The sequence below is a fragment of the Miscanthus floridulus genome, chromosome 8, assembly GCF_019320115.1.
Source record: "Miscanthus floridulus cultivar M001 chromosome 8, ASM1932011v1, whole genome shotgun sequence".
Taxonomy (NCBI): domain Eukaryota; kingdom Viridiplantae; phylum Streptophyta; class Magnoliopsida; order Poales; family Poaceae; genus Miscanthus; species Miscanthus floridulus.
In genome coordinates, this window is record NC_089587.1 from 204,127,442 (window position 1) to 204,154,329 (window position 26,888).

A 26,888-nucleotide genomic window follows, 5' to 3' on the forward strand; every position below is an offset into this window, starting at 1 on the left:
CAATTTGATCAGTATAATAAATAGCGAAATACAAACTTGCTCTAGCTCTACAAGGGTTGTAAGCCACCTATCCAATAATTCTAGTTGCTATGATCACTAAACACACAATTTGCTATGTCACTACTCACTAAGAGCTCTTACACTTGCTACACTAAAGAGCTCCACTAGATAAACTTAAACTACAAAGCAAGCTCTCAATTCTAGCTACACTAAAGAGCTTGCTACAACTAGTTTGTAAGAATATAAATGAGTGAGTAGGGTGATTATACTGCCATATAGAGGAGTGAACCAATCACAAGATGAATACTAAATCAATCACCGGGAGAATACCAAAGGGTAAGAGACAACCATTTTTTCTCCCAAGGTTCACGTGCTTGCCAACATGCTAGTCCTCATTGTGTCGACCAACACTTGGTGGTTTGGTGGATAAGAGGTGTTGCACGAACCTCATCCACACAATTGGACACCACAAGAACCTATCTACAAGTGAGGTAACTCAATGACACGAGCAATCCACTAGAGTTAACTTTCGGCGCTCCGCCGGGAAGGCACAAGACCCCTTACAATCACCACGATCGGAGCCAGAGATAATCACCAACCTCCGCTCGACGATCCTTGCTGCTTCAAGCCGTCTAGATGGCGGCAGCCACCAAGAGAAACAAGTGAATCCCACAGCGAAACACGAATACTAAGTGCCTCTAGATGCAATCACTCAAGCAATGCACTTGGATTCTCTCCCAATCTCACAAAGATGATGGATCAATGATGGAGATGAGTGGGAGGGTTTTGGCTAAGCTCACAAGGTTGCTATGTCAATGCAAATGGCCAAAAGAGTGAGCTTGAGCCAGTCATGGGGCTTAAATAGAAGCCCCCATGAAATAGAGTCATTGGCTCCTCAGTCCACTGAAAAACGGGGCGACCAGACACGCTGGTCAGATCGACCGAACGCTGGACCCCAGTGTCCGGTCGCGTGATGCATGCCACATGGCCCCTACTTCAAACGCTGATCACCCGATCTCAACGGTCATCAGTACATTTAAGTTGTGACCGGACGCGTTGCTTCGAAGTGACCGGACGCAGGACCTCAGTGTCCGGTCGTTTCCAGTAAGCATCCAGAGACAATTTTTCATGATCGAACGTGTCCGGTCACCCTTGACCGGACTCACCCAGTGTCCGGTCAGTCACCCTCTTCACTATGTGCTACCACGTTAGTAGGATCGGGCGCACCCCATCAGCGTCCGGTCATTAAGTGACCCAGCGTCCGGTCGAAGACCGACGCCAGCTTCTTCACTACTTCCACTAACCGGACGTAGGACCCCAGCATTCGGTCACTGCGTGACCAGCGTCCGGTGCACTCTGTGAAATCCTGTCTTTTATGTACAGGGCGCCGATGGCACCATCGGACTGTCCGCACTCTACAGGCGGACACTCCGCCGGTGGAGTTTCGAACCCTTGCTCCCAAGTGCTAAACATAATGTATATCACCTTCGTGCATGTGTGTTAGCATATTTTCATAAACATTTTCAAGGGTGTTAGTACTCCACTAGATCCTAAATACATATGCAATGAGTTAGAGCATCTAGTGGCACTTTAATAACCGTATTTCGATACGAGTTTAACCTCTCTTAATAGTATGACTATCGAGCCTAAATGTGATCACACTCACTAAGTGTCTTGATCACCGAAACAAAAGGCTCCTAGCACTTATACCTTTGCCTTGAGCCTTTTGTTTTTCTTTCTCCTTTTCCAAGTCCAAGCACTTGATCATCACCATCATCATGTCATGATCTTCATTTGCTTCATCACTTGGAATAGTGCTACCTATCTCATAATCACTTTGATAAACTAGGTTAGCACTTAGGGTTTCATCAATTAACCAAAATCAAACTAGAGCTTTCAATGTATATTATTGAATCTTATGCATTAGCGCCACAAATAATCCAACTATAAGTAACTGGAGATATCTACGGAGACTCCACTAAAACCTCACAATACGTGATAAAGAAACATTCTATTAATAAAGAAAATTACCATCAAATTAGATACTCCTATCACCGTCAACAATAATAAGCATTATATTTATTATGTTTACTGAATAAGTATTCACTTATGTCATTATGAAACATAATCTAAATAAGCCTTTCTAAGCATATGTCTAAATTACCCATCCTATTGTTATCATAGATTAATATAAACAACTTCTTAAATCTGCATCTAATTATAACTTCTGTCATTATTTTCAAATAACTATACCCCCTCAAAACTACATCTAGTTACCGACATTTGATAGCATTGAAATGTTTAAATAACCATGTATTACAACTATGTGTATGTGAAAGGATCTAGATGACTAGAGGAGGGATGAATAGTCTACAAAATTTATCTACAAAACACAAACATGAACGGATAAGTGCATAGACACAAGATTTGTCTCCGAGGTTCGTTTGCTTGCCGGCAACCTACGTCCTTGTTGTGGCGAGTCCCCAAATAATGATTCACGGTCTAACTAGTGTTACAAGTTAGACCCACAACTTGGGTGCCGCAAGAATAATAGTGGTGCACTCCAACTAGTCACACGCATTCCACTAGATTTGCTCTTGGCGATCTCCCACGGGGACAAGCACAATAGCCCCTTACAATTGCTTGATTGGAGCCAGCAACAATCACCAATAGCCGCTCAATGATCCCACCAACTCTAGGCCAGCTAGCTAGGTGATGGCAATCACCAGGAGTAATAAGAGCTCCACCAGCTGCCACGCCCAACTAGTGCCACAAGAAGCAAGAACGATGATGCAAATGCACTAGAGGCTCTCTTATCTCACCCAAAAGTGAAATCAATGGATGCAAGTGAGTGAAGTATGTCTCAACTCTCAAAGGGTGTAGACAAGTGCTAGGGGTGCTTAGAGAGTGGCTAAGACCGGTCACAAGGTCTATATATAGACCCCCTCAAAGTTCCATCTGTTACCCTCTTGAGCTGCTGGCTGCGGGGGCACTAGACGTACCTAGTGGCCACCAGACACCTGCACCGAACACGCCTAACGGTCAAATTCCAACGGCTAAGACACTAGATATTGCACAGAAGCGGGTCCGATACCCTGGTCTGGTGCTTACCGAATAGGTCCAGTGAGTGCTAGCCCTAAGTGTCCCTGAAAATAGCCTCTCCGTTCAAATGATGGTGCATTGGTCCGGTTCCTCACCGGACACGTCTAGTGAGGACTTTGAACTTCATGTGCATGGATAGACCGCGCCGAACCTGTCCGGTCTGTGCTGGTCCAGTGTACACAGGTAAGCAAGGTGCTCGCTGAGAAAAACCATTGTTCAGCGCACAAGCCAAATAGTCCGGTGGGCAGGTCCGGTACCTGCTAGGCGGCAGCACCGGTAGCACCAACTCTACTCTTCACAGGCGTGCAAACTCTCAAGTGTTTTGCCAAACAAGTAAGTCTAGAGTTAGTATTTTTTTCAAAGTGTTTTCACAAACATTTTCGCTTGCTCTCCGTCATGTCACTTAGGCCTAAATGCAAATGCATGTAGATCAACACCTAGCTAGTGGCACTAGATGACCAAGATTGCTAATTAGAACTCCCCTCTAAAAGGATCTAAGGATGGCTAGATGGGAGCAAATAACCTAATTAAATTTTCTACAAGCTCAAAACACTAGGCAAAAGGTTAGTACAAAAGGTGATCCTAAAAGCCACTACTTTGCTTAGCCTATACAATACAAAGCAAGCCACCTACATAATTCTAATTGCAAGAACAATTAATTAAGCACTCAAACAAGCAAGCAACTAGAACTACCACCTAGCAACTAGTAAGCTACTAAAGGAAACAACAACTACACTACTTACTAGAGCTAATCTAGGCTACCAAGCAACAATACAAGCACAAGATATGAAATGTAAATGCAAGTGATTAGAGATCGAACCACCGAGGGCAAGTGACACAAAGAATTTTTTCCCCGAGCTTCGGTTGCTTGCTGGCAACCTACGTTCCCATTGAGGTGGATCCTTAGATCACCACTTAACTTAGAAGATGGTAGATCACCAAGGACCTCTCCAAACCTCCATTGATTTCACTAGAGTTACTCTTTGTGATTCTCCCGCGGGGATGAGCGCAAAGCCCCTCACAATAGCCAATGACCAGAGGACAACAATATTCACCAAGATGTTCTCAATAGTCCTGCACGAGCACCAAGCTGGCTAGTTGACAGCAATCACCAAGAGTAACAAGAAATCCTGAGTCACAAAGATAATCTAGTGCCACTCAAATGTAATGCACTAGAGTTCATTGGTCTTTGAACCAGATATGGTTACACCTTATATAGCAGGATTGAAGGAGCAGGGGCTAATTAGAAATAAAGAAACAAGTATAGATAGCCACCGAAACACTGCAAGCGATGACAGATGTGGTAGGCGCAGGTAGAGACAAGCAAAAGATACCCCATCATATTTAGATTTCCAAAATGTTCGTTAATCATCGAAAAGGGGCATCATGGAACCGATAAACTCCCACAGATGCAAGAACCGTTCTCCATCAGAATGAGTGACGGGAAAGGTGGCGCGTTTGAGCCAGGGGCAAAGCCCAGTTAAGCCCACCGGGTGCCTTGGCACCCAGGCCGAAAACAAAAATACATTGTTACTATCAACATTTCACCCCTTGTGCACCCCTCTGGCCCAAAACGAGGCACCTCCCACCAAGCCAGTCTAGCCAGCAAGCAGCACGTTGGAGAAATTGAGGCCCAGCTGAGTGCTGACCAAGCCCACCTCGCACTCGTAGGCTCCTTCCAGGAGAAGGCACGGAGGCTCCCAGGAGGCCGCGACTTTTCGCTAGCGCGAAGCTGCGTATGCCTGCGAGTCTGCATTTTTTCGCCTGAACGCCGATGGCGATGGCAACGTGGTGTGCGCGAGCCGGTGAGCGGCGACGCTGACATCCCTTCCCCTTCCATCTCTGCGGCTCTACGCAGGGAGTAGCCATGTAGCCGAGCAGAGCACCGGACAGCGCAACTAGCAGGCGGCGCCTGGCGGAAGAACCTGCCAGCGACCCTCAGTCCCTCACGGCCTCACCCCTCTCCGGCTCTCTCTCTTCTGGTCCAAAATAAAAGGCAAGGCATCACATCGGATTCATAGTGTTCAAATTGAAATTGCAGCCTACATGTTTAATGGTTTAGGGTTAGTATTAGCTGGGGTTTCTCTCTTTTTATATGCACATTTATAATAGTACGGATCTGCAATTTGATTATGCTTGCAAATGTAATTTTCTTGTTTCAAATATTGGAGACTAGCCGAGAGGTTTATTCCGGAATGATTTGATGAGTTTTGAAGTTTCATGACCATCAGTCTGTTCGTTTGGCTGTGGCTTGTCGTAAACGATCGTAAATTTTCAGCCGGAACAGTATTTTTCTCTCACACAAACCAGCCAGCAGTACTTCTTCACGAACCAGCAACGATACGAACCAGCCAACCGAACAGGCTGCATGGAAGGAAAAGGGTGTAAATATGATCTCTGGCAGGTAATGCAACACATCTACTTTTAATAGATAATTGTACAGTCTGTTTGCTAATATAATTGACCTATCTATTATCTTTCCTTTTAGGCTAGTGGGATCTTGATCCTGGTCTCCTGGACTGGATGTCATATTTTGCTAAAGTGCTCAATGTGGTCTTCTTTTTGTTAAATGGTGAGTATTATTATCATTTACCTCTGCCTTATGTTTCGACCAAAATCTCATCGTTATTGCTAGAAGTCAAATTTTAATGTTAAAATATGATGGTTGCACATTAGATATGCTATTTTCTTTGAACACCATATGAGTCACTATAGTTATGATTAAGTGGGGCACCTCCATCAATTTGCTCTAGGCCACTGATTGGAGCAGCAAAAGGAAGCACGCAGCGATGGGGCCTACCGCCTATCAATGCAAAGTGGCAGCAGCAGCGGCGCGATTGACGAATTGGAGAATGGAGATAGCATCTGAGGCTTCCTTTGGGAGCAAGGGAAGGCATGCCCAGGGTAGGACTGCCCCCGGCAGGGATTTTGGTGGACCAACCAATCCCTGCTATTTTTCTCCCCTGTTCCCTGTTGCTCTTTGGTTTCCCTCCCCTGTCCCGATCCTTCCTGCTGCGGATGTGCTGAGAGAAAAGAGCCATAGCAGCGGAGGTGCTCGCTCGGCCACACGACGCGAGATGCTGAGTCGCGGGCGCAACGCTTGCTCGCACGGCGAGACAGGGGAGCGACGCCCGGACATCCAAGGTCAAACGTCCGGGGTTGGGGCAGCGCCAGCTCCTCGCGTGCGCTTCCAAACGTTGGGGCTGAATCTCCCGTACCTGAATTCCGCGTGGGGGGTACGCCTAGGAAAAAGGCCTGATGCAGCGTGGCCGGCACCGGTCGCGATCGCCACGAACAGGGCCGTGCCGCTCGAGCCCGATCGGCCAGACGCCGGGCGTGCAGGGAATCCGGCGCCTTCTAGCGTCGCCGTCGCCCGGCTTCCTTTGACTAGGCTCCGGCTCCGGCTCGGCTAACAGTTTGCCCTCGGGCCTCGGCGCTCCATTCGACCAGAGATTGAGCACCATGCATATCTTTAGTCATCCCGGCCGGGAGATGCAGGTCGCCGTCGGCCACCCGCCTTTCCACGGCCGTCTTTTTGACCGGGAATCTTCTTTCTCGCCCATGACCGTCGTCCCAGCTGAGAAGCGATCGAACACTCTAGCGTAGGAGAATGCCTGTCCTTCTCACCCCTGTGCTTTCTCGGCGCTGTTGAGCAAGCCAGCGGGTACCACTTGGCATTTTTGAGCTTTCATCATAAGCAAGCGGATAAACAAGGTAGCTATATATGCACCTTTCCGGCCTTTGTTTTAGAAGGCACAGGTACTGTCACGGCGCCATTCATCAATTAAGATAGTGGGACGGCTTTTGCATCTTCAGCGTAGCTATATATTTATACATTCATGTGTGTATAAAAGGATTATTAAGGTAGAGGAATGACTATTTATGAACACAAGTTTGGATAGGAATCTTGGAAAAAGAGCATGGGAATCTTGAAGGTCTTGGGTTCAATTAATTTCTCGTGGCCAGGCACAACTAGAATTTTAGACTTCGCCTAATGAGGTGGGCTTCTCCTAATGTTTTAGCATTCAAAATTTAGCATATTTTTTTCCTACTAAATGCCTCCTAGTGAGATTCTCATGTGCAATGACTAGTGGTAGTGTTTTATTACTACTTAAAAACACTATGAGAAGTCCATCATTTTGGTAGTGAGGGTTGGAGATTTTATCGATCTACAAGGTTGAGTGCTTCTACCTCAGTTAATAATAATGCCCTAAGGAGAGCATATTAATTATCCCCGGCGGGTCAAGTTTTTTCTCCAAAGAAATTCAGGAGGAAACTAGACATAAATCAACCTAGCTCATTTCGTTTCCTTTGTCTCTTAGCATTTAGCTTATTTTTTCTATGTATGCTACTCCCTATGTTCCAAATTATAAAACATTTTGACTATTTTTAAGATACACAAATTTTGCTATGCACTTAGATATACACTATGCCTAGAAATATAAGAATAATGCATCTAAAAAATCAAAATGCCTTATGTTTTGGAACTGAGAGTATATCCCAATGTTTCTTCTTAACCTTTCCTGCGTTCAATTACTATAGTATTTAAAAAAAATACTACATCATATGTTTTCCCTACTCCTACATTTAGATAATCTAAGTTCTGGATTACCTAGGACCCCAGTATTCCAGTCATGTTTTTTCATATTCCGACCTTTTTTTTTGTAATAATGTGTTCCAAAGGTGGTCCGGCAAATAATGCGGTACTTCTTTTATCATAAATACTACACACTTTGATCATAAATAATGTGGTACTCCTTTGATCATGAATACATGGTCAAACTTTTCGTACTTTACCCGCCAATGGTCATGGTATCTAGTTTGGAAACATAAAAAGTACTCCCTCATTTTAAATTGTAAGTCATTTTTACTTTTCTAGATACATATATAGTTTTAAATTTACTATATACATAACATATATCTAGGTACATATAGAAAAGCTATATATAAAAAAAAACTAAAACAATTTACAAATTGGAACAGATAGAGTATACATGTAAATTTTGTATTCTTCCTTTTGTTTTAATAAATACATGTTATCACACGACGCTAAAAAAAATGTGTACTCCGTTCGTCCTGGAAAGACTGTTGTTTTAGAAATAAATCTAGACAAATGCTTCTCCAGATTCGTTTCTAAAACAACGGTCTTTTTAGGACGAAGGGAATAAATTTGCCTTGAAAGATAGTGCTCCACATGTTGGGAAGAGCAATCTCGTTTGATAACATCCTAGAACTTTTGATAGTGCAAATTGCTGCTGCTTAATAGGCAGTAGTTAGGCATAAGACAGGTGTATTTCTCTCTCGAACCATCGTCGCCCTATGAATGAAAGACTGAAAGTGACAACCTTAGGAGTACTAGGTACTTAGAATGATCAGAAAAGGGAGTTGCCGGTACTTAGCTTACGATAACTGCAACTTTAGAATGGCAAGGCTGATCCCTCGTGAAGGCTTTATCTCTCGGCATTGCCTATAAATAGCCTCCTGGCGTCGCCCATCCTCTCGCCAGCCTCGAGATCGATCTAGGCCTCTCAGGGACGTTGATCCCCCAAGTCCCGAATTGTAGGAATCTGAGGGCTGATGGACAGCAGGAGGGAGTCCTCGGAGACCTTGAGGTAAGATGATAAGAGATACTATTCTTTCAGCTTTCATTGATATGCGTACTACTGCAAATGGCCGTGCACTCAGACTGATTAAGTGCATGCATGGCATACTGCACCTGTCCCTTGTGGGCATATATATGCAATATATTTAAACAGTGCCCAAGATATCATCAAGTCAGTTCACTAATCTATGCAAGGCTTGAAACATGCATGTCCATTTCTTTGTAACCATATGATCCTGTCAGACTGCCGTTGCGAGAGCTGCTAGCTGTTCATGCATGAAACTGCTCGTGCAAGGATCAGCTTTGCCTCCTGCATTCGATCCTGTATATGTTCCTGAAGGCTAGAATCCATACATCATGATCACAAACATATATATGAATGCCCGCCTCATGCAAAGTCATGTCCCCCATGATCATCAGGAACAAATGCGCAGCCTGCTTCAGGCAGTACAACAGGATGGAGCACCTGGTGGAGCACATGAAGGTCTCGTACCACTCGGTGCACGAGCCCAAGTGCGGCGTCTGCGGGAAGCACTGCCGCTCCTTCGAGTCGCTCAGGGAGCATCTCATCGGTATGCAGAAATTAAGCTTTTGCCGAGAAGAAAAGACGGCAGCTTACATGCAGACCAACAAGCACGGTTTCAATTCTGACGACGCTTCTTCTTCTTCTTCTTCTTCTCCATCTTCCTTCAGGGCCGTTGCCGAAGGTGGAGTGCGCGCGGGTCTTCAGCGTCCGCGGCTGCAGCATCTGCCTCAACATTTTTGACAGCAACGCCACCGTCAGATACCACCGTGCGGCCTGCCAATACTCTCGTGCTGCTCCGGTAATGATATCGATCGATCTGTTGGTCTCTACCCTATTCATTATTCATATGCCGTATACTCAGTTCCACTTCAGAGCTCATCAGCATAGGTTTCGCTTTGTCTGTGGCTTTGGGCTTTGGTTGATACTATAGATTCTAATTTTTGTTCCACCGTCCTATGTGGTCCCAGCAGATGCCCAGGGGTGGCATAACCGGTCGTGCGGTTGCCCTGGCTTGCAAAATGGTAGGGGGAGGGAGTGACGGCTCAATGGACCTTTGTGCAAGGGTGTGCCTCATTGGAGAAGATGAGCACATCATCTTCCAGACCTATGTCAAACCTACACTTCCTGTCACCAACTACAGGTAATCCTACTTCTCATGCAGTTGCCATGCATCATGTTACTAGTCTACTAGCAACTCTAGTCGATGGTTGAGGAGAAATTGTGAGACCAGCAAAACCAGAATGAAAGAGTCGGCAATCTTTCAGGGAGTACCACTATATATGTGCTTGAAAGTTGAAGTTGGACAGCGAAGATATTTGTATGGACTACTTTCGTAACGACACGAACTGATGGCTATATGCAACATGTTTTTCAGGTATGAAGTAACTGGGATAAGGCCAGAGTACTTGAGGGATGCAATGCCGCTTAAGGTTGCGCAGAGGAGAATCCAGGAAATCCTGTGCAACGGGGAGCCACTGTGGAAGTTACGCCCAAGGAGCTATGGGAGGGCAAAGATCCTTGTTGGTCATGGCCTGGACCATGACCTTGAGCGCCTAGGGTTGGAGTACCCGGCATTCATGATTAGGTGAGGAGCAGGGAGGAAAAAATTCACTGTATTTTTTTTTTCTTCCTAACATCTATAGGTCTTGCTTGTTGAGCTATGTATGGTTCAGGAATCAGTTACCACAGTTATTTTGCCCTTTTTGACAGAAATTGTTATGCATATGCAGGGATACTGCGAAATACCCACCACTAATGAAGACTAGCAAGCTGAGTAACTCCCTGAAGTACCTTACACAAGCATACCTTGGGTATGTCACTTCTTGGATGATCTATACAATCATAATCAGCCTACTATTATTTAATATCTGGGTAATAATGATTCTAAGGAGATTGTATCCTCTTGTAGGTATGATATCCATACTGGCATTCAGGACCCCTACGAGGACTGTGTTGCAGCAATGAGGCTGTACATCAGGATGAGATCACAAGCTCACCCAAGAGATTACAACTCCGGCTCAGGCGAGGCCCAGAACAACTATCCAGCCTGGAGGCAGAGAGAGTTCGAGAGGATGAGCCCAGAAGAACTCCTGGCACTTTCAGCATCAGACTACTATTGCTGGTGCCTGGATTACTAAACTGATAGTCTATAAAGAAAATAAGGCAGGCCAACATTGTTGGTTCATTCATATTCCGTCTATGATAATAAATCTTTAGATGTACAAGTAGCTTGCGGCTTGACTATATATTGGGGTTAATTATGATGTATAAACAAATGATTCTATATATATGTAATGATGCTTTCATATAAAGATTGCTGTTTTAGATCTGGATAACAAGTATTATTATGATTTATGATGCATATGGAAAGAGGGTTTCCCGCTTGCTTTTTATAAATTCTAAAATGAGAAAAGCAGCAGCACATCTTGATTTATGTACATAAAACGAATGGATGATTGTACATTTTGTGCAGCTTGTCAGACTATCTCAGTGCTATACAAGTATATCTACATTAGCCTCAGTGCATCACACGTATGTAAACCGGGCGATTCAAGTTTCTGAACTGTTGAAGAAAAGTCTTACACTGGAGTCGTTGGATTTCCGGTACTGCTTAGTTTCTGTGGGTGGATTCTTAGGTTTAGGCTCGGGTGTTTTTTCCTGCTTGCCATTCTTTTTCTTGTCCTTGGACTGGCTCCTATTTAGCTTGATGAACTCAAGACACTGTCGAATGATTGTCAGCACCGTGAAATGAGTCTCAAAGTCGTTCTTGATGACAGGGGGGTGGTGGAGGTTGGGCCCATTGTTGCTCCAGGTGTAGTTCTCAATGAAGTAGACACAATCAGTTCTAGCCCTGAACGAAACCTCCCGTAGAAGCTCTTCGGCCTGCCTAATGGATCTCATGGCCTTCTTAAAAGTCAATACGATGATCAAATTAAGCCCTGTTAATAGATGTTAGTAACAATCAAATTAAGCCTTATTATAGTAATTAAAAGCACACAGTTTAGGTTTTATGTGAAAATCACAAACAGAAATGGTCACATTGGAAGGTTTGCCAGCCAGGCTGGAGATGATCTAGCCTGGTGTCTCCGACCAGACCATTGCATTGGCAAGGAAGCAATGCGGCTCTGGGAAGAGAGGACGAACAAAAGATGGGGTGACCCAGCGTGTGACGTCTTGAAGATCTACAGACTACAGGACAGCCTGGGAGGAGTGCATGTGCATAAACGAGCCTCTTTCACTATGTTTTCTACATGCACAAGGTCCTCTTTTTATGTTATGGCCTAGAAGTGCTCCAAAATGTTGTGATGCCTGAACACGATGTAAATTGTATGCTGTGATGCTATGCTAATGGACAGGGGGGCATGGTCAAAAGATGTTTTAACTGAAAAATCTCATCTATGAGAGATCTTTACTTTCTCTTTTGCAAATGCAGATCAATTTTCTATTGGTGTGGAAGAAATTAAACAAACAAAACGGCTCACGATACTTGCAAATTTCACTATAGGTTGATTTTTTTAATCGATAATCAAAAGGACACTTACACAAAAAAAATTAACAGCCTACCTACACAAGGAATTCTAAATCGATACACAGATGTATGATTGCAGTAATTGTTACTCTCTCCACTCCAAAATATAGGTTGTTTTATTTTTGTCTTTAGCTTTGATCAAATGTATAGCAAAAATATATTAGCGTATATAATATACCAAAAAATGCACTATCAAGAAATATTCCATGCTGAATTTAGTTAAACTAATTTGGAATTATAGATATTTGGGTATTTTTCCATAAACTTGGTCAAAATTAAAAAAGTTAACTCTATCACAAAAACTAAAACAACCTAACGGATGGAATGCTAAATCCAAGGTTCCAACGTCGATTGTGTTGCTTGGATTGGGCCTTTCTAGTAGACGGCCCAGTATAAATAAATAGTGCGACACGCAAAGCCCACAAGAAGTTCTGGAAGCTGACTGACCTTTGTTTCGGACGGCGGCAGAAATCTCCGGGAGGCGCTTGATGGCGGCGTTCCGCTCCTTGGTGGGCGCATCGCAGCGCAGAATGAACACAACGCACTCAGGGTCCCCGCCGCTGATGGCGGCGTCGATGTCCTCCCTCGTCAGCCTAACCGCCTCGGGGAGCGGCGGCGCGTCCAGCAGCTCCACCACGTCGCCCTCCCGCGCCCCCGCGCCGTCGCCGTCGGCCCCGGCCACCACGGCCTTGACCCTCCGGCGCCTCCTGTGCCCGTCGGTCCCGCCGCCGGGCGGCGACGCCTCCGCGCGCAGCAGCAGCGGGCCCTCCTCGGCCGCCAGCGCCCGGCACGCCGTGTTGACCAGCGAGCTCTTGCCGTGGGCACGGAACCCCGTGATCAGCACGGACGGCGGCGGCGGGGAGGCGTCCTCCTTGGCGCCTTCGCCGTCGCTCCCGTCGCCGCCGTCCTCGTCGTCGGCGACGAGTGCCCCGAGCGCCTCGCGGATCTCCCGGCGGAGGGAGGCCACGGCGTCCTCCCTGCGGAGGCGCGCCGCGACAATGAGCGCCAGCGCCCCGGCAGCCGCCGCCGCGGCTATCTTGAGGAGGAGGGGCAACCGCGGCACGCGCATCAGGACGGAGCTAGCGCTGCCGGGGACGGGGACGGGTCTTTCGGCGGTAGGGAGATTTCGCGAGGGGCTAGGAAGATCGATGATGGATCATTCATCGATACTGTCATTGCTGTTGGCATGAAGCGAGACGGCAACTGTTTTGGGGGAGATTTGCCTTGCAAGAGGGTCGGCGAGAATAAAGTTTGCCTTCTGGATGAAGCGCCATGCCGAGCAAGGATGGAATATGATGACCACAGGGACACGGAGGCCGCGTGTAGCGTTTTCGGTTTTCGCCTCACGAAATGGATCGAATTCTTTTTTGCCTGTTTTAGGCTACTAGCTTGTGATCGAAAATAGCAACTCTAGAGTCTGCCCCCGTTCTTTTTAACCATAAGCATTAGACTTGTGGGATGGAAAGACTGTATAACGTACAGTAGGAGTATAGTTTACTCCTACCACTGAGCAGTTTGTGTCTATGGCGTAAAGTTTATCGGTTCAAAGTTTCTGCTGGGTTGTTTAGTCGTTCTTAAAATTTATGTCACATACTAATAAAAAGCATTAAATATAAATTAATTATAAAACCAATTACATAGATGAAGATTAATTTTCGAGACGAATTTTTTAAGCCTAATTAATATATCATTAGCATATGTTTACTGTAGCACCACGGTGTTAAATCATAGCCTAATTAGGTTTAAAAGATTCGTCTCGTAAATTAGTCGCAAGTTGTGCAATTAGTTTCATAATTAATCTATATTTAATACTCCATACATATGTCGAAACATTCGATGTAACAGGAATTTTAACCATGCTCTGAAACCTCTGCTATTATCCCCAGAGGCAAAATTTCACGAACCTTTCGAGCTTTTTTCCAGAAATCGTGAGCCTTCGAAAAATACTGAAGTGACATAAAGCTGGTAAACGAAATACTAATCCCCGGCCGCGCCGCCGAGCTCAGACAAGCCATCGAGCACGCGGCTCCACAGAACACAGACGTGACGCCAGCACGAGAGGTGAGAACGACCTCCCGTGCACTGTACCCACTCTAGGTTGGACACGGTTCACCTTCCCCGCTCCCACCCGCCAAGCGCTCTTCGCGCAGCCTCACTCGACTGTTCCCGCCCAGATGCACCTGCGGGCTGCCGCGCCGTGCGCCCGCGTGCGTGGTTAAGAAGGTTCGCCACGTCTCCTGTGCTATAAAATTGCAGCCGCGTCAAAGCTTTGCTCCACACGCACTCGCTCGCAGCAGTATCAGTGCAACACCGATCCAGAGCACACCAGCTGAGCTCGAGCTCTAGTCGTCTTAGCACCGGCTCCGGTGTCATCCATGGCCATGAGGAGGGCGGCGCAGCAGGCGGCGCGGTTCGCCATGCTGGGGCCGCACGTCCCTCACATTGCGCCCGCTGCGAGGAGCCTTCAGGTACGCCACGTTTGCTACTCCATTTTATTATCTGTAACATCTGAGTCAGGATGTCTAGCCACTTATTACCCGTGTGTCGTTCTGTTTGTTTCGTGTACCGCTAGGCGTCCGCCGGCAGCAAGAAGATCGTGGGCGTGTTCTACAAGGGCGGCGAGTACGCCGACCGGAACCCCAACTTCGTCGGCTGCGCCGAGCACGCCCTCGGCATCCGCGGCTGGCTCGAGTCGCAGGGCCACCAGTACATCGTCATCGACGACAAGGACGGCCCCAACTGCGGTAAGCGTGTTGTGCACTTGTGCTCGTGCACACACGTCACCACTGAGTAGCACTAGTGCTGACCCGCTGTCGCGCTGACAACGTTGCGTACATTGGCGCCTGCAGAGCTGGAGAAGCACATCGCGGACGCGCACGTGCTCATCACCACGCCGTTCCACCCGGCGTACGTGACGGCGGACCGCATCGCGCGCGCCAAGAACCTGGAGCTGCTCCTCACGGCGGGGATCGGCTCCGACCACGTCGACCTGCCGGCGGCCGCGGCCGCGGGGCTCACCGTCGCCGAGGTCACCGGCAGCAACACGGTGTCGGTGGCGGAGGACCAGCTCATGCGCGTCCTTGTCCTCATGCGCAACTTCCTGCCGGGCCACCACCAGGCCATCCGCGGAGAGTGGGACGTGGCCGGCGTCGCGCACCGGGCGTACGACCTGGAGGGGAAGACGGTGGGCACCGTCGGCGCCGGCCGGATCGGGCGCCTGCTGCTGCAGCGCCTCAGGCCGTTCAACTGCAGACTGCTCTACCACGACAGGCTCCGGATCGACCCGGCGCTGGAGGCGGAGACCGGCGCCCAGTTCGAGGCGGAGCTCGACGCCATGCTGCCCAAGTGCGACGTTGTCGTGCTCAACATGCCGCTCACCGAGAAAACTAGGTGAGACAGACCTAGTATAACCGAAAAATCAAACGCGCACGCGGCGTCATTAGCACTACTGCCATCTGCCTGGTTCTCATTAACCGGCCGCTCGCTGCCTTTGAGCAGAGGCATGTTCGACAAAGAGAGGATCGCGAGGATGAAGAAAGGCGTGATCATCGTGAACAACGCTCGAGGCGCGATCATGGACACGCGGGCGGTGGCGGACGCTTGCGCCACCGGGCACATCGCTGGTATGTACTGGCTGCCGTGTCCTGCTCATTTTCAGCTGGTTATCATTGTGGCAAGATATAGAAAAACGCTATGCTCGCCAGACTGATACGTCTGAAACTGTTGTATGTGTGACGATCAGGATACGGCGGCGATGTGTGGCACCCTCAGCCTGCGCCCAAGGACCACCCGTGGCGCTACATGCCCAACAACGCCATGACCCCTCACATCTCCGGCACCACCATTGATGGCCAGGTCAGTAGACAGTAGTACATACAGTTCTTAGTAGAGCAGAGTTGAGGAATACTATGACGTAGTAGATGTAATAATAAGCATGTTTCTGGCATGATTTTTGGTACAGCTGAGGTATGCGGCCGGGGTCAAGGACATGCTGGAGAGGTACTTCAAGGGTCAGGATTTCCCAGTGCAGAATTACATCGTCAAGGAAGGCAAGCTCGCGGGCCAGTACCAGTGAGCATACATGAAGACGCAGCTGCGGTGCGAAGCCTGCTCCTGCCTCAGCCTCCTCTGCCTCAACATGTTAATCACCATAAATAAAGTCACGACGTTTACACATTGTCGTCATGGCGGTTATGGGTGAAAAGTTGTTCCATTTTCCAACTTTCCTTCCTTTATTTGTTTGAGCTTGCAATGTCTAATAACCTTTGATACAAGAACTCAAGACAACAGTATTGCTATGTTGGCCTTTATTTATACCTACACAATTTTTAGTTCTCATCAACAGCCAAACAAGCAACTCAACATCAGAAACCACCCACCAGAAATTCAACTGCTGAACTTGTTCTGAGCACGATAATCTTGCAAATAGCTGTTATGTTGCTGAATCAAAAAAACCCAGACTTCAACTTGTTAAACTAAAGGATAGTGAAACCACTTGACCCTTGTCTGTTTGGGCTTGACAGTCGTTGGAACGGTGCAATCTCCTCTTATAGACTGCATCCAACCTGATGGATACATATCCAAGTACCCCAATGTTTACATTAATGTGATGGTGTGCAAAAGCTCACAATTGAAGCCCATTCAGGCCTTTCATTAATGCATCAGTGTGCTCAGGTTTCCCAACTGAGATACGGATATACCCTTTCAGTTCCTTCTTGTCATAGTGGCGGATCATCACTCCCATCTTTGCAAGGTCTTCCTGAAATTTTTGTCAATAAAACACGTGAGTAATATTGTAAATTGCATACTCTTGCAAACATTCCTGCAATTTTATTCCAGAAAATGCAAACAGAGATATTCATTTTTGCAGAAAACCAAGTTCCGATATTTTCTGACCTTAAATCAAAATAAAAGTGACTATGATGTCTCAAAAGATTAAGATGGAAAAGTAGGTATGCAATAACAAAGAAAACAAACCTTTATTTTCTTTGCATCCTTTCCTGATGTGACCTCGCAGAGAATGAAGTTAGAATGACTGGGAAACGGTTTCAGGAATGGTATTCCTTTGAGAAGATTAAACAACCTCTCCCTCTCTTGAACCAGTAAATTTTTCACATTCTTCCGTTGTCCAAGGTTCAACAAATGCACGTTAAGTTAGCCAAAGTCGAACTGTGGAAAGAATTATTACAGTGATTTGCAAAAGTGATACCTCCAAATAGGTTGGATTCTGCAATGCTGCACATGCTGAAACTTCTGCGGCCACAGAAACATTATACGGCTGCTTGGCCCGCCACAAATACTCAATAATGCTCAGAGGAAATGCACCATAACCCACACGAAGACCAGCTAAACCTGCATTGTTAATAACTTTTAAGCTTAACCTTTCAGTTCGTAATTTTTTAGCAAATGTGTCTTTTAGCAAGTGACTTTAGCAACAGATGATTGGCATATAGCAGCTTACATGAGCTAACAAAAAATTACAATCAACGATTGGATTAACAGTTTCCTTATCATAGTCTAAAACCAACCAGAGGATTACAAGGCAGTGTCATGAGGAAATCGTAACATTAAATTCGAGATCTCCAAATACTAGTGAAGTTGTTAGTTTGTTTGGAATACATTTACACTTGCATGTTAACTATATAGGACATAAAAATCACAAACCTGCTCGTTTGCTAAATGTTCGGAGAACAATCAAATTATCATGCTTCTTAACCCATGCCATCTTTGACTTTAGGCTTGAAAACTCAATATAAGCTTCATCCAGCACTACAAGTATCGGAAGATCCAGTATCTTTAAAAGATCATCATCGTTGATTACACTGAACAAATAGAATCAAAGTAATTCAGTAAAATATGGTAATCTGGACAGCAGGCAATAGAATAATAGTTCCTCCACTTATGAACAAAAATATACCTGCCATCTGGATTGTTTGGGGATGTCAGAAATACGCATTTTGGATTTTCCTGTTCAACAACTTCGACAATACGATCAACGTCTAGGGAAAAATCAGGCAGTCTTGGAACTACATTATAGAATGGTGAATGAAATATCATGATGGGAATATGCATATAGGTGAAGAGAAAAAAAATTTAATAGATGAACTAAAATTAACCAAAGAATCATTGAAGGTTCAAGAAATATAAGCAAAAATCAAGAAAGGACTATCTACCCACCCTTGATAACAAGTGCAGCATTGACTGAAGCATCGAACTCATACATTGTGAATGTTGGAGGGCAATCAACAATTTTGTCACCTGGTTCGAGCACACATCTGCAATTGCACCATTTATGAAATAGACGATAACTCAGCCTTTGGATGAAGATATCAGCAAAAAGTAAAATATAAACGAGCTAGATGCTAACCTCATAATTAAATCAATTAGTTCATCTGCGCCACATCCAGCAAGTATGTACTCAGATTCAAGTCCAGAATCTTCAGCAAGGGCAGCACGCAAGTGACGGCTTTCAGGATCAGGGTACACATAGGGGAACTTGAGACTACCTAATGCTGTAGAGACCTGTAGAGGGAAAGGTGTGCTTAATCTAAATACAGCGAAGAGAAGGTATTATTTGTTTACATGAATCAGCACTTAACTGCTCGATTATAGAAATACCAGCATGGCTAAGTGAACTACTATTTGAATAAAATTTATGAATCCTTCTTAGAATTTGTTCATGTTCCACTTGTCTAACTTCTGATTCTTACGAATGTACTGTTTCGAGTACTGGATTACAGGTTAGGAGTAAACCAATCTTTATATTGAAGACTAGAGCTCACCTCCGGGGGTGGACCATATGGATTCTCATTTGCATCCAACTTGATTATGTCCTCAGGTCTACGCCCAAGCCGAGCAGATAACACCTGTTACGAGGTCCGTTTTCAGCGAATGTAAGAGCAGAGCACAGTATCGCCAGAGAAATTTGCCGCGGGGCATTTTCGCGAGCACCTCGAGAGCATAACAAAAGGCGGCGTGCCTCTTCCAAAATACAGGGGAATCTTAGAAGCGGGTCTCGTATGATCGTATCGTACCTCGAAAGGAAGGATGGGCTGATACGGGGCGAGGGTCCTGAGGTGGCGCCGGATGAAGGAGTCACCGGTCGGCCGCCGCTTCGCCTCGGCCGCCGCCGTGGGCTCTTCCACCGGGGCCGCCGACGCCATGGTCCGCAGAAATACCCTGCCCGCTGGGCGCCGCCTCTCGCCAGCAAAGTGGGACGCGGTCGGCGACGGGTTTCGGATGCGGAACCGGATGGAACAATCCATCAACGAAGCGGCGCCGCCGAGCCGGCAGCTGCGGACGCAGCGCGGCAGCCGCTGGGGGCGCGGCGGTGGACCTGGAGTGGCGCGACGCAGCGTTGGGCGGCGCGGCGCTGGGTCGAGCGTCGCGGCTGCGCGCCGTTGGGTCCTGGGGTCGGGCGCTGGCGGCGGCGGCGCTTGGGGTCGACAGTGTTGGTATCGGGTATCGCAGAGGGCCGGCCAAGTGTGACCGAGGAGAATCGTTGGTTTGGTCTGTGCGGCTGACACGCTTTGGGATTCGTGCCCTGACGCATCTGGCGTTTCTCCGTGCCTGAGGGCTGAGGCTCGAGTCCCAGGCCGTTTCATCGTGTTCTGCTTCGCCATAGGGCCACCGGGCGCGTGCGCGGCGGACGCGCAGCGCCAGCGCAGCCGCACAGGTGCATCGCGTTCCACTTCCACCATGACGGCACGCCACTGCCGTGTGCTCATCATGGTCTTCTTCACTTGTTGCTGCTTGCTTGGGAGGAACGCATGCGATCGCTTCTTCCGGTCAACCTCTCGCTTTCGTGTCCAGGTCGTGCGATTATCGTGTCAGTTGCGACTTGGTGTGTGTTCTCGCGGCAGGGCTGGGGAAACCGATTAGACGAGTTTGTTGTTTTCCAACGGAGCTCGTATGCTTGCTGGTCTTTGTGGAGCTCGGTGGTCCATCGCGTGACGTGATACAATCATCAGGAATACAGTTACCGGTCATCGCCTCTGCTTTGATATCTGAAAATTTTCAATGAACTTTATATGCTGTGATGTAGGATTGCTCATTCTGCCCTGAACATACCATTATTTCTGGCATGCTGATATGTACATGCATTTGACTGATCGAGTACAGTTTATGCCGACCAGCGGATCTCTAAATGGAATCCTTCTAAATCCCTCGTATTTACACCTACCGTTGCGTGAATCGGAAAAAATAGCCTATTCACGTACGCGCTCTAACGCCACAGGCAACCTGAAGCTTCCATCCATCCGATCATCACCTTCAGGAGCCGACCCCTCCTGCTCCCGCCGGCCCCAAAAGCTCCCGAACCAGAAGAGCCCTTCTTGCTCAATGATCGCCTCCCACACGCTGTCGCCGTCGTCGTCGCCGCCGACAGTGAAGCACCTCTCTTTCCAATCGCCGGCGCCCTCCTCTCCGATCCCAAACGCGGCTTCAAAGCCGTCGTCCAGGTCCAGGAGGTCGGCCAGCTTCAACCCGGACCCGGCTGACGACGCCGGCCTTCTCCTGTGCCATTGCCTCAGGATGATCCTCTTGGTCTTCACGACCACCTTCCTGGGCAGCCTGACGAAGAGGAAGACGGTGACCTGCAGCACCAGGCACGGGCAGCAGCAGCACACCACCAGGCAGTCCATGGCCACCAGGCCGGTCTCGCCCACGCACGACGACATTGCTGGACGCGCGTAGACAGAACACAGAAGCAACAGCGATGGTGAGGGAGCAAGAAGAGACGGCGAGGACATAGATAACTGCATTGGTTGCTTGGAAGAGTGAGCCGGAGGTTAAGGTTGCTTGAGCAGCAGAGTAGTGGCTTAGGGGATCGATTTTGTTGATTCTTTCAAGCCAACTCACCCTGAACCGTCGCAAGGGGCTACGTGTCTCTTGTTCTCAAGCTTGGCCTACGCATTACAGGGAAAAAAGCAAGGGCAAAGCACACCTATCCTGTGGCCACAGCACATGCTGTGTACGGGGTATCTGCATTTTTTTGGCGCGTTTTTTCTCGGGACACAACAACGAAAACATAAACATCAAGAAACAGAGGTGGCTTGGATGATGATTGTCGATTGCTGTGTTTAGTGAACAACAACTTGTCTCTCTTGATGGCACCCAGAAATGAAGTGGAGCGTAACATTTCCTTGGAACCTGAATAACAATTCGACGAGACCACCGTCAGAGGCACATGAAAATGTCGTTGGCTTACTTGTTAAACTCCCTTCGTCGTTATAGTTATACCTCCTTCTCGAAATATAAGGGATCAAGTTTATCCAAAGTCAAATTATGTTGAATTTGATCATGCTAATAGAGAAGAATAATTATGACTACGTCAAGAGGTTATTATATATATATATATATATATATATATTATATAGATATATATATATATTATTAATATATATATATATATATATATATATATATAATGTATTAATGATGTCCAAGAGATAAATTATGAAAATATATTTCATAATATATACACGCGCTATTCTACACCCTAGGTGTAGAACAAGCTGTTATACTGAACAAAATTCAGTATTATTCGGTAGTCGTGTTTCAGTATTTCAAGGTACTACCCAGTATTTTTTTTTATCAGTTTTGGCTTGTGGTGTAGAATAGGTATAGAATAGCGCTGCCGTATATATTAATAATACTAATTTAATGCCATAAATATTATTCTTCTTTTCTATATACTTAGCTAACTCATCATAGTTTCATGACAAATCTAGTCTACATTCCTTATATATGGCTGTAAAGAATTTGAAAGGTGTAATCAACAACAAAAAAAACATCAAAACTTGCTATTCAGAGAGTCCATCCCGAACTAGAGAAAGACAACCACGCATGATCTGACCCAGTGCAATCCATTGCTATGGACACGCGATTACACAAAAAGGGAAGGTTGTTTTATTTTGAAACCGATGAATAGACGTAAGCCCATGAATACAAGAAAAATGATGTATTGCGTCAGGAGTTCACACGTTCCAATGAGCTCAAAAACTTTCCATGGCATGCATCCTGTGCATGCTTCTTTAAGTAAAGAAGAAATGAACATAAATTGTTCAGTAGGCATCTAGCCCACAAGACAATAAAAACAGTGCCCTTCACTTGTTAGAGGAAACATTTTATTCAAAGGCCAGATCAAAGTTGCAGACAGGAAACCTTCAACAGCACAGCCTCTGCATTCTGATGATGTTTTATCCAAAAGGCTGTTAGAATTCAAGGGGTTGCCTCAAGAACGCCTCCATTTGCTTCGCCCTAGTCCTGATAGACATATCAAACACCTTCTGCCCGAATTCAATCACTAATCCTCCCATGATGCTGTAGTCAATCTGCAACAGATAAAGCACAGTTGAGGAGCATCCCTTCAGATATTACTTTCGAGAAGCTCGTGGATCAAGTAGTTACCTTCTGTTCCACCAAAATAGTTTTGTTCTTCCCAAGGATATCCTGCAAGGTATCCTTGAGTTCTTTCTCCTCCTTCTCGGGAAGTGGCTAATAGCAGAGGAAACATGGGTCAGCAAAAAATAGAAGTGCTGTTACATACTCAAGGAACAATAAATGAAGCTGTGTATCGACAATCTGGGCTAGCAAGCTTCCTAAAATTCTGAGATGATTTGTACTCGGTTTGTAGAGCAGTAGAAGTAATGTTATCAGAATTTGCTTTGAGATTGTGTGATAAGAGATGTAGCAGCTTGTTCGAGGCCGACATAAAACAAAAACAACTTTGAGCGGCACGGAGAACTGCAGGGTCGAGCTTGATTTTGCCAACCTTCAATGCAAAGATCGCCACTTATATGGCCCCCTTGCTCTGCAAATTGGCTTCCTATACTCGAAAAACCAACATATCCAAACCCAATAAACCAAAATGTGTCCACATTAACCGCGATCTTTCCCAGCTAAGAAAGAAACAAATCAAGAAAACAAAACAACTAGAAAGGACCAGAGTGCAGTATTTGATGGCCACAAATGCTGTACCAAAATATGTAAGGTATGCTTCCAAAACAATTATGCATGTCAAATGCTGATATTGCTTGCTCAAGACAACTCAGAAATGTGCACTATAGCACCTCCCACTAGCAGTCATGAATAGTACATATACTTTATGAAATTTGTGATAAATTTGACACAATGCCCGGCAATTCTCCATATGTAATCTGGAGGCACTACATTTTTTTATTAACATGTGAGGAGACTGAGCTGTTCGACAGATACTGTTTTCATGGTAGCAAGAGGGAATAAGGGATCGAAAATCAACTTACAATAACTGTCCTGACCACAACCTTCACCTCCCCCTTGTGTGCCATAGTCAAATCAACAAATCTCTCCGCAATGCGCTCAATATATTTCAGCCTGCCATTGTCCGCCAGGACAGCTTCATAAACCAACACATAGTTAGGCACTGACAAGATACACGACTAATGTCACAAATTATAAGCATTTACCAATCATGCCAAGTACCAAAATTCAAAGACAACAACTTTTTGTGAGAAATCTTCAATTAACGGGTTTGGTAACAACATATAATTGATTCTACAACCGCCTTTATTAACAACGCTATTAAATAGGCTAGTCGACCCTAGTTGCCATGGTACCGACCAGGTGACTAGCCGCGGTTAGTCGATGACTAGGTTGATTAGTCGACCCTAGTTGGTCCTAGCCGTCTGCTGTATGTACCAGAACTTATAAGGTATATATAGCATTACTATATAGTATAAATCAAGCATCAAAACTAGAGAGGTATGACCTAGTTCATTGCTACCTGCTACTAGAAACAGAGCATCAAACTTCAAGGCAAGACAAGCTGCACAGAGGAGTGACCCAGCGATCACTAGCCTTCAAAGGAGGAGCTCATCATCGTGCTCCCTTGAACCTGGATTGATGGAGGTGTGACCCAGCGGTACTTGACCTGGCTGAGGTGGAAGAGAGCTGGTGGCTACCTTTGTGTGCCGCATGAGCTTCCCCCCGCACACCGGTGGCTGAGGCAGGGACGGGAGGCGGCAGCAGCAGTGGAAGGGAGGAGGGGAAGACCAGTGGCGGCAGGGATGTTTGCGCCCTTGTGCCAATGGCCGGCAGTGGGTGCACGAGCTCCTGGCGACTGGGGATGCTTCTCACGGATCAGGGGTAAGGGAATAAGAATAGAGAAGGTACAGGAGAGAAACCATATTGGGCTTGGGCCAAAACACAGCTAGCACAGTAAGCTGATATAGCCCAGTGTCTAGTCGCCCAACCCAGCTAATCAGCCGAATAATATTGATTAATCATTGACTAACAGGCTGACCTGGTTTCTGGTCGCTCTAATCGAGCCAGAGTACCTAATCGAATCAAAGGGACTAACTAGGACAATTAATCGAGATTAATCGGACAACTTGATAACAATAATATAAATATACTGCTGTACATGGCTAATTATTATGCAGATCATGGCTACCAAAAAAAAATTCTCTGTGTTAATATGAAGAAAATTATTGGGACGAGCATAAGTAAATGTGTGAATACGTTCTACACAGTTCATCAGTAAGACATGTACACAACAAGAGCACCTTATCAGACTCTTTTCCTGGAGTGTATCAAAGTGATTAACTTGTTACACGAAACTGTACCTTATAACTTAATTAGGCACACCAAAATGAGTAGGCAGGGCACATACCCAAGAAATTCTTTGTAACATCCGAAAACCCAGTGTCAGCAAATATTTCGGTTACAGCCTTCACCCTTGTCCCTTTTGGAACTGACAGGTCCTTTATGAATTGAGAGAACAACGGGCTCTTCTTGGATGCCTCTACAACAGTTTTAATCTCAGACTCAATTTTGTCCAATGAGTTAGCTCTAGCTGCTGTGAGGAACAGTGCACTGGCATAGTTGCCTGTGCCACCATACAGAGCTTCTGGAACCTAAAGACATAAATGGGACAGACAATAAGATTACCAGTGACATGCACAGAGAAATGAAGCACATCTTGAGCTTCCAAGAACGAACTAACTTAAAGGAGAATCTTTCATCCAGCAATCGGCATAAAACTACACAGATATATTACGGAAAACCAAGAAATGTAAACCAAACAACACAAAGCATCTTGTTGTACTAAAGTTTCTGTACCAAACAATACAGCTAAGCTTAACATGAAGAAACTTTGTTGGGTCAAAGCAGCAAAAAAGTAAATTGCATCCAGTAATACACCGTTTGTGTATTGACTTAAATCAGTGATTGATGTGGGCAACATAATGTTCACTATAACATCCAAATGGCATCCAACCCTATTACAGCGTAGGTTTCCTAAGAATAGGAAATAGTTAGGATATAATAGAGAAATAATTGCATAACCTATGTGTTGCTAATAATACATATGCATTGACAAGAGTAGCCTATCACCAGTTCACCACTCCCGGGCGTATAATAAAACAGCATTCGTATCCCATTTTACAACTACACATTCGCTCATCACGGAGAATGCAAGTACCTTGATGTCCTTCCCGGTGGGCTTGGCCGGCTGCGACGCGAAGCCCCTCGAGACCTGCATCAGAACGAACAAGTCAGTCCCAAATACAAATGGGCATAAAAACCACAAGGACGACTTAAAAATTCCCCTGCAAAAGACCCTAAAACTTCCGGAGATCTATCCCAGATCGGATACAGGGCGCGGAAGGCCAGTCGAAATCGACAGAAATGGATCTGTTTCAACCACAAGGGGGGCAAGGAAGCAAGGACCTGGGCGACGGCCGCGGATTCGGAGGATGCGAGGTGGGCGCGGAGGAGGGGGAGACCGGATCTGAGGTGCCGCGCCGCCGCCATCCCTGTTCGCTGGCTCGTTCCGCGGCGGCAGAGACCGAAACCCTTGGATGCGGGTGGATGGAGATCGGGGACGAGGCGGCTGGTGAGATGGTCTTGCGGAGTGCGAGGAAAAAGAGGGAGGCCACGCTATGCCCGAGAGGCGTCGGGGGCTTAGGGCAGCAAGGGGCAACCACAAGTCCACAACCCTCTGGAGCGGCCCAGCGAGGCAGCGAGCCGTTTCTTGACCGCTTTCTCCTGGGCTGTATTTCAACCACTTGGGCCTTAACAGCTAGGTATTTGGGACTCTTTTGGCTCCCTTTTTTTTCAAAAAAAAAGGGAGAGGAGAAAATAGTGGTTCGGATTTGAGTCAATTCAGTACATTTCTTCATGGTCCAACAAGATCAGCCCCTTGTTCAAAAAAATAGAAACAGATCAGCCCATATTTGATGAAGCTTTATTGTTAAGCTATTTGCAGACTTCTGCAATTTAACTATGGTTCCGTATTCCCCGTTTTTAGATAACAGAATAAAAATTCTACTTCATCCGTCCTAAACTGTAAGACGTTTTGGCATTTCTAGATTTATAGCTTTTACTAGCATATATCTAAGTGCATAGCAAAAACTATGAATCTAGAAAAGCTAAAACGTCTTATAATTTGGAACGGAAGAATTCATGGAAGTAACTTGAATCCAACTTATTACTACAAAAGAGGCATGATTGTCCTTTTTCCAGAGGAGCTAAAGGTAAAGTGTGCTAAATATAGTTACTGATGTTACCTTGATGGAAACAAACACAAGTCAACAAGCCACTTTGTGTCAGGTAGTTTCTGTTAATCACTTCGTGTCAGGTAGTTTCTG

At 46.1% G+C, this 26,888-nt stretch overlaps 6 protein-coding genes and 1 non-coding gene across 9 annotated transcripts; 2 read left to right on the forward strand and 5 right to left on the reverse strand.

The window, feature by feature from the left end:
* Positions 1-5,469: 5,469 nt before the first annotated feature.
* On the forward strand, positions 5,470-11,008 carry LOC136477968 (RNA exonuclease 4-like). 3 transcript variants are annotated; one of them, XM_066476269.1, is made up of 10 exons: positions 5,470-5,506; positions 5,591-5,674; positions 5,856-6,006; positions 6,996-8,714; positions 9,125-9,276; positions 9,398-9,528; positions 9,698-9,870; positions 10,105-10,314; positions 10,460-10,540; positions 10,639-11,008. In XM_066476269.1, the coding sequence occupies exons 4-10, from the start codon at positions 8,680-8,682 to the stop codon at positions 10,865-10,867; spliced, it is 1,011 nt and encodes a 336-aa protein (XP_066332366.1). In that variant the 5' UTR covers positions 5,470-5,506; positions 5,591-5,674; positions 5,856-6,006; positions 6,996-8,679; the 3' UTR covers positions 10,868-11,008. The 3 variants fall into 3 exon arrangements, with proteins under 3 accessions (XP_066332366.1, XP_066332368.1, XP_066332367.1); XM_066476271.1 differs by lacking the exons at positions 5,856-6,006; positions 6,996-8,714; XM_066476270.1 differs by lacking the exons at positions 5,470-5,506; positions 5,591-5,674; positions 5,856-6,006 and having other exon boundaries at positions 9,701-9,870.
* Positions 11,009-11,102: 94 nt separating this feature from the next.
* Positions 11,103-13,613, reverse strand: LOC136477969 (uncharacterized). Its single transcript, XM_066476272.1, has 2 exons — positions 12,706-13,613; positions 11,103-11,668 (listed from the first exon to the last, which is right to left on the reverse strand). The coding sequence occupies exons 1-2, from the start codon at positions 13,325-13,327 to the stop codon at positions 11,280-11,282; spliced, it is 1,011 nt and encodes a 336-aa protein (XP_066332369.1). The 5' UTR covers positions 13,328-13,613; the 3' UTR covers positions 11,103-11,279.
* An 818-nt stretch (positions 13,614-14,431) lies between these two features.
* Positions 14,432-16,405, forward strand: LOC136477967 (formate dehydrogenase 2, mitochondrial-like). The gene is made up of 6 exons (XM_066476268.1): positions 14,432-14,726; positions 14,831-15,002; positions 15,108-15,648; positions 15,757-15,881; positions 16,001-16,113; positions 16,220-16,405. Exons 1-6 carry the CDS (start codon positions 14,634-14,636, stop codon positions 16,331-16,333), a joined length of 1,158 nt encoding a protein of 385 aa, XP_066332365.1. The 5' UTR covers positions 14,432-14,633; the 3' UTR covers positions 16,334-16,405.
* Positions 16,406-16,548: 143 nt separating this feature from the next.
* Positions 16,549-19,973, reverse strand: LOC136477966 (histidinol-phosphate aminotransferase, chloroplastic-like). The gene is made up of 9 exons (XM_066476267.1): positions 19,293-19,973; positions 19,041-19,124; positions 18,626-18,780; positions 18,436-18,533; positions 18,176-18,284; positions 17,923-18,080; positions 17,468-17,610; positions 17,236-17,376; positions 16,549-17,017 (listed from the first exon to the last, which is right to left on the reverse strand). Exons 1-9 carry the CDS (start codon positions 19,956-19,958, stop codon positions 16,883-16,885), a joined length of 1,689 nt encoding a protein of 562 aa, XP_066332364.1. The 5' UTR covers positions 19,959-19,973; the 3' UTR covers positions 16,549-16,882.
* A 283-nt stretch (positions 19,974-20,256) lies between these two features.
* On the reverse strand, positions 20,257-21,091 carry LOC136477970 (uncharacterized). Its single transcript, XM_066476273.1, has one exon. The coding sequence runs from the start codon at positions 21,018-21,020 to the stop codon at positions 20,466-20,468; it is 555 nt and encodes a 184-aa protein (XP_066332370.1). The 5' UTR covers positions 21,021-21,091; the 3' UTR covers positions 20,257-20,465.
* Positions 21,092-22,204: 1,113 nt separating this feature from the next.
* LOC136474648 (ATP synthase subunit O, mitochondrial-like) lies at positions 22,205-26,182 on the reverse strand. The gene is made up of 6 exons (XM_066472213.1): positions 25,969-26,182; positions 25,721-25,774; positions 24,911-25,154; positions 23,523-23,635; positions 22,669-22,755; positions 22,205-22,592 (listed from the first exon to the last, which is right to left on the reverse strand). Exons 1-6 carry the CDS (start codon positions 26,050-26,052, stop codon positions 22,473-22,475), a joined length of 702 nt encoding a protein of 233 aa, XP_066328310.1. The 5' UTR covers positions 26,053-26,182; the 3' UTR covers positions 22,205-22,472.
* LOC136478818 (small nucleolar RNA snoR86) lies at positions 22,945-23,072 on the reverse strand. The gene has a single exon (XR_010764501.1). It is a non-coding gene; the product is annotated as a small nucleolar RNA snoR86 (small nucleolar RNA).
* Positions 26,183-26,888: the final 706 nt, after the last annotated feature.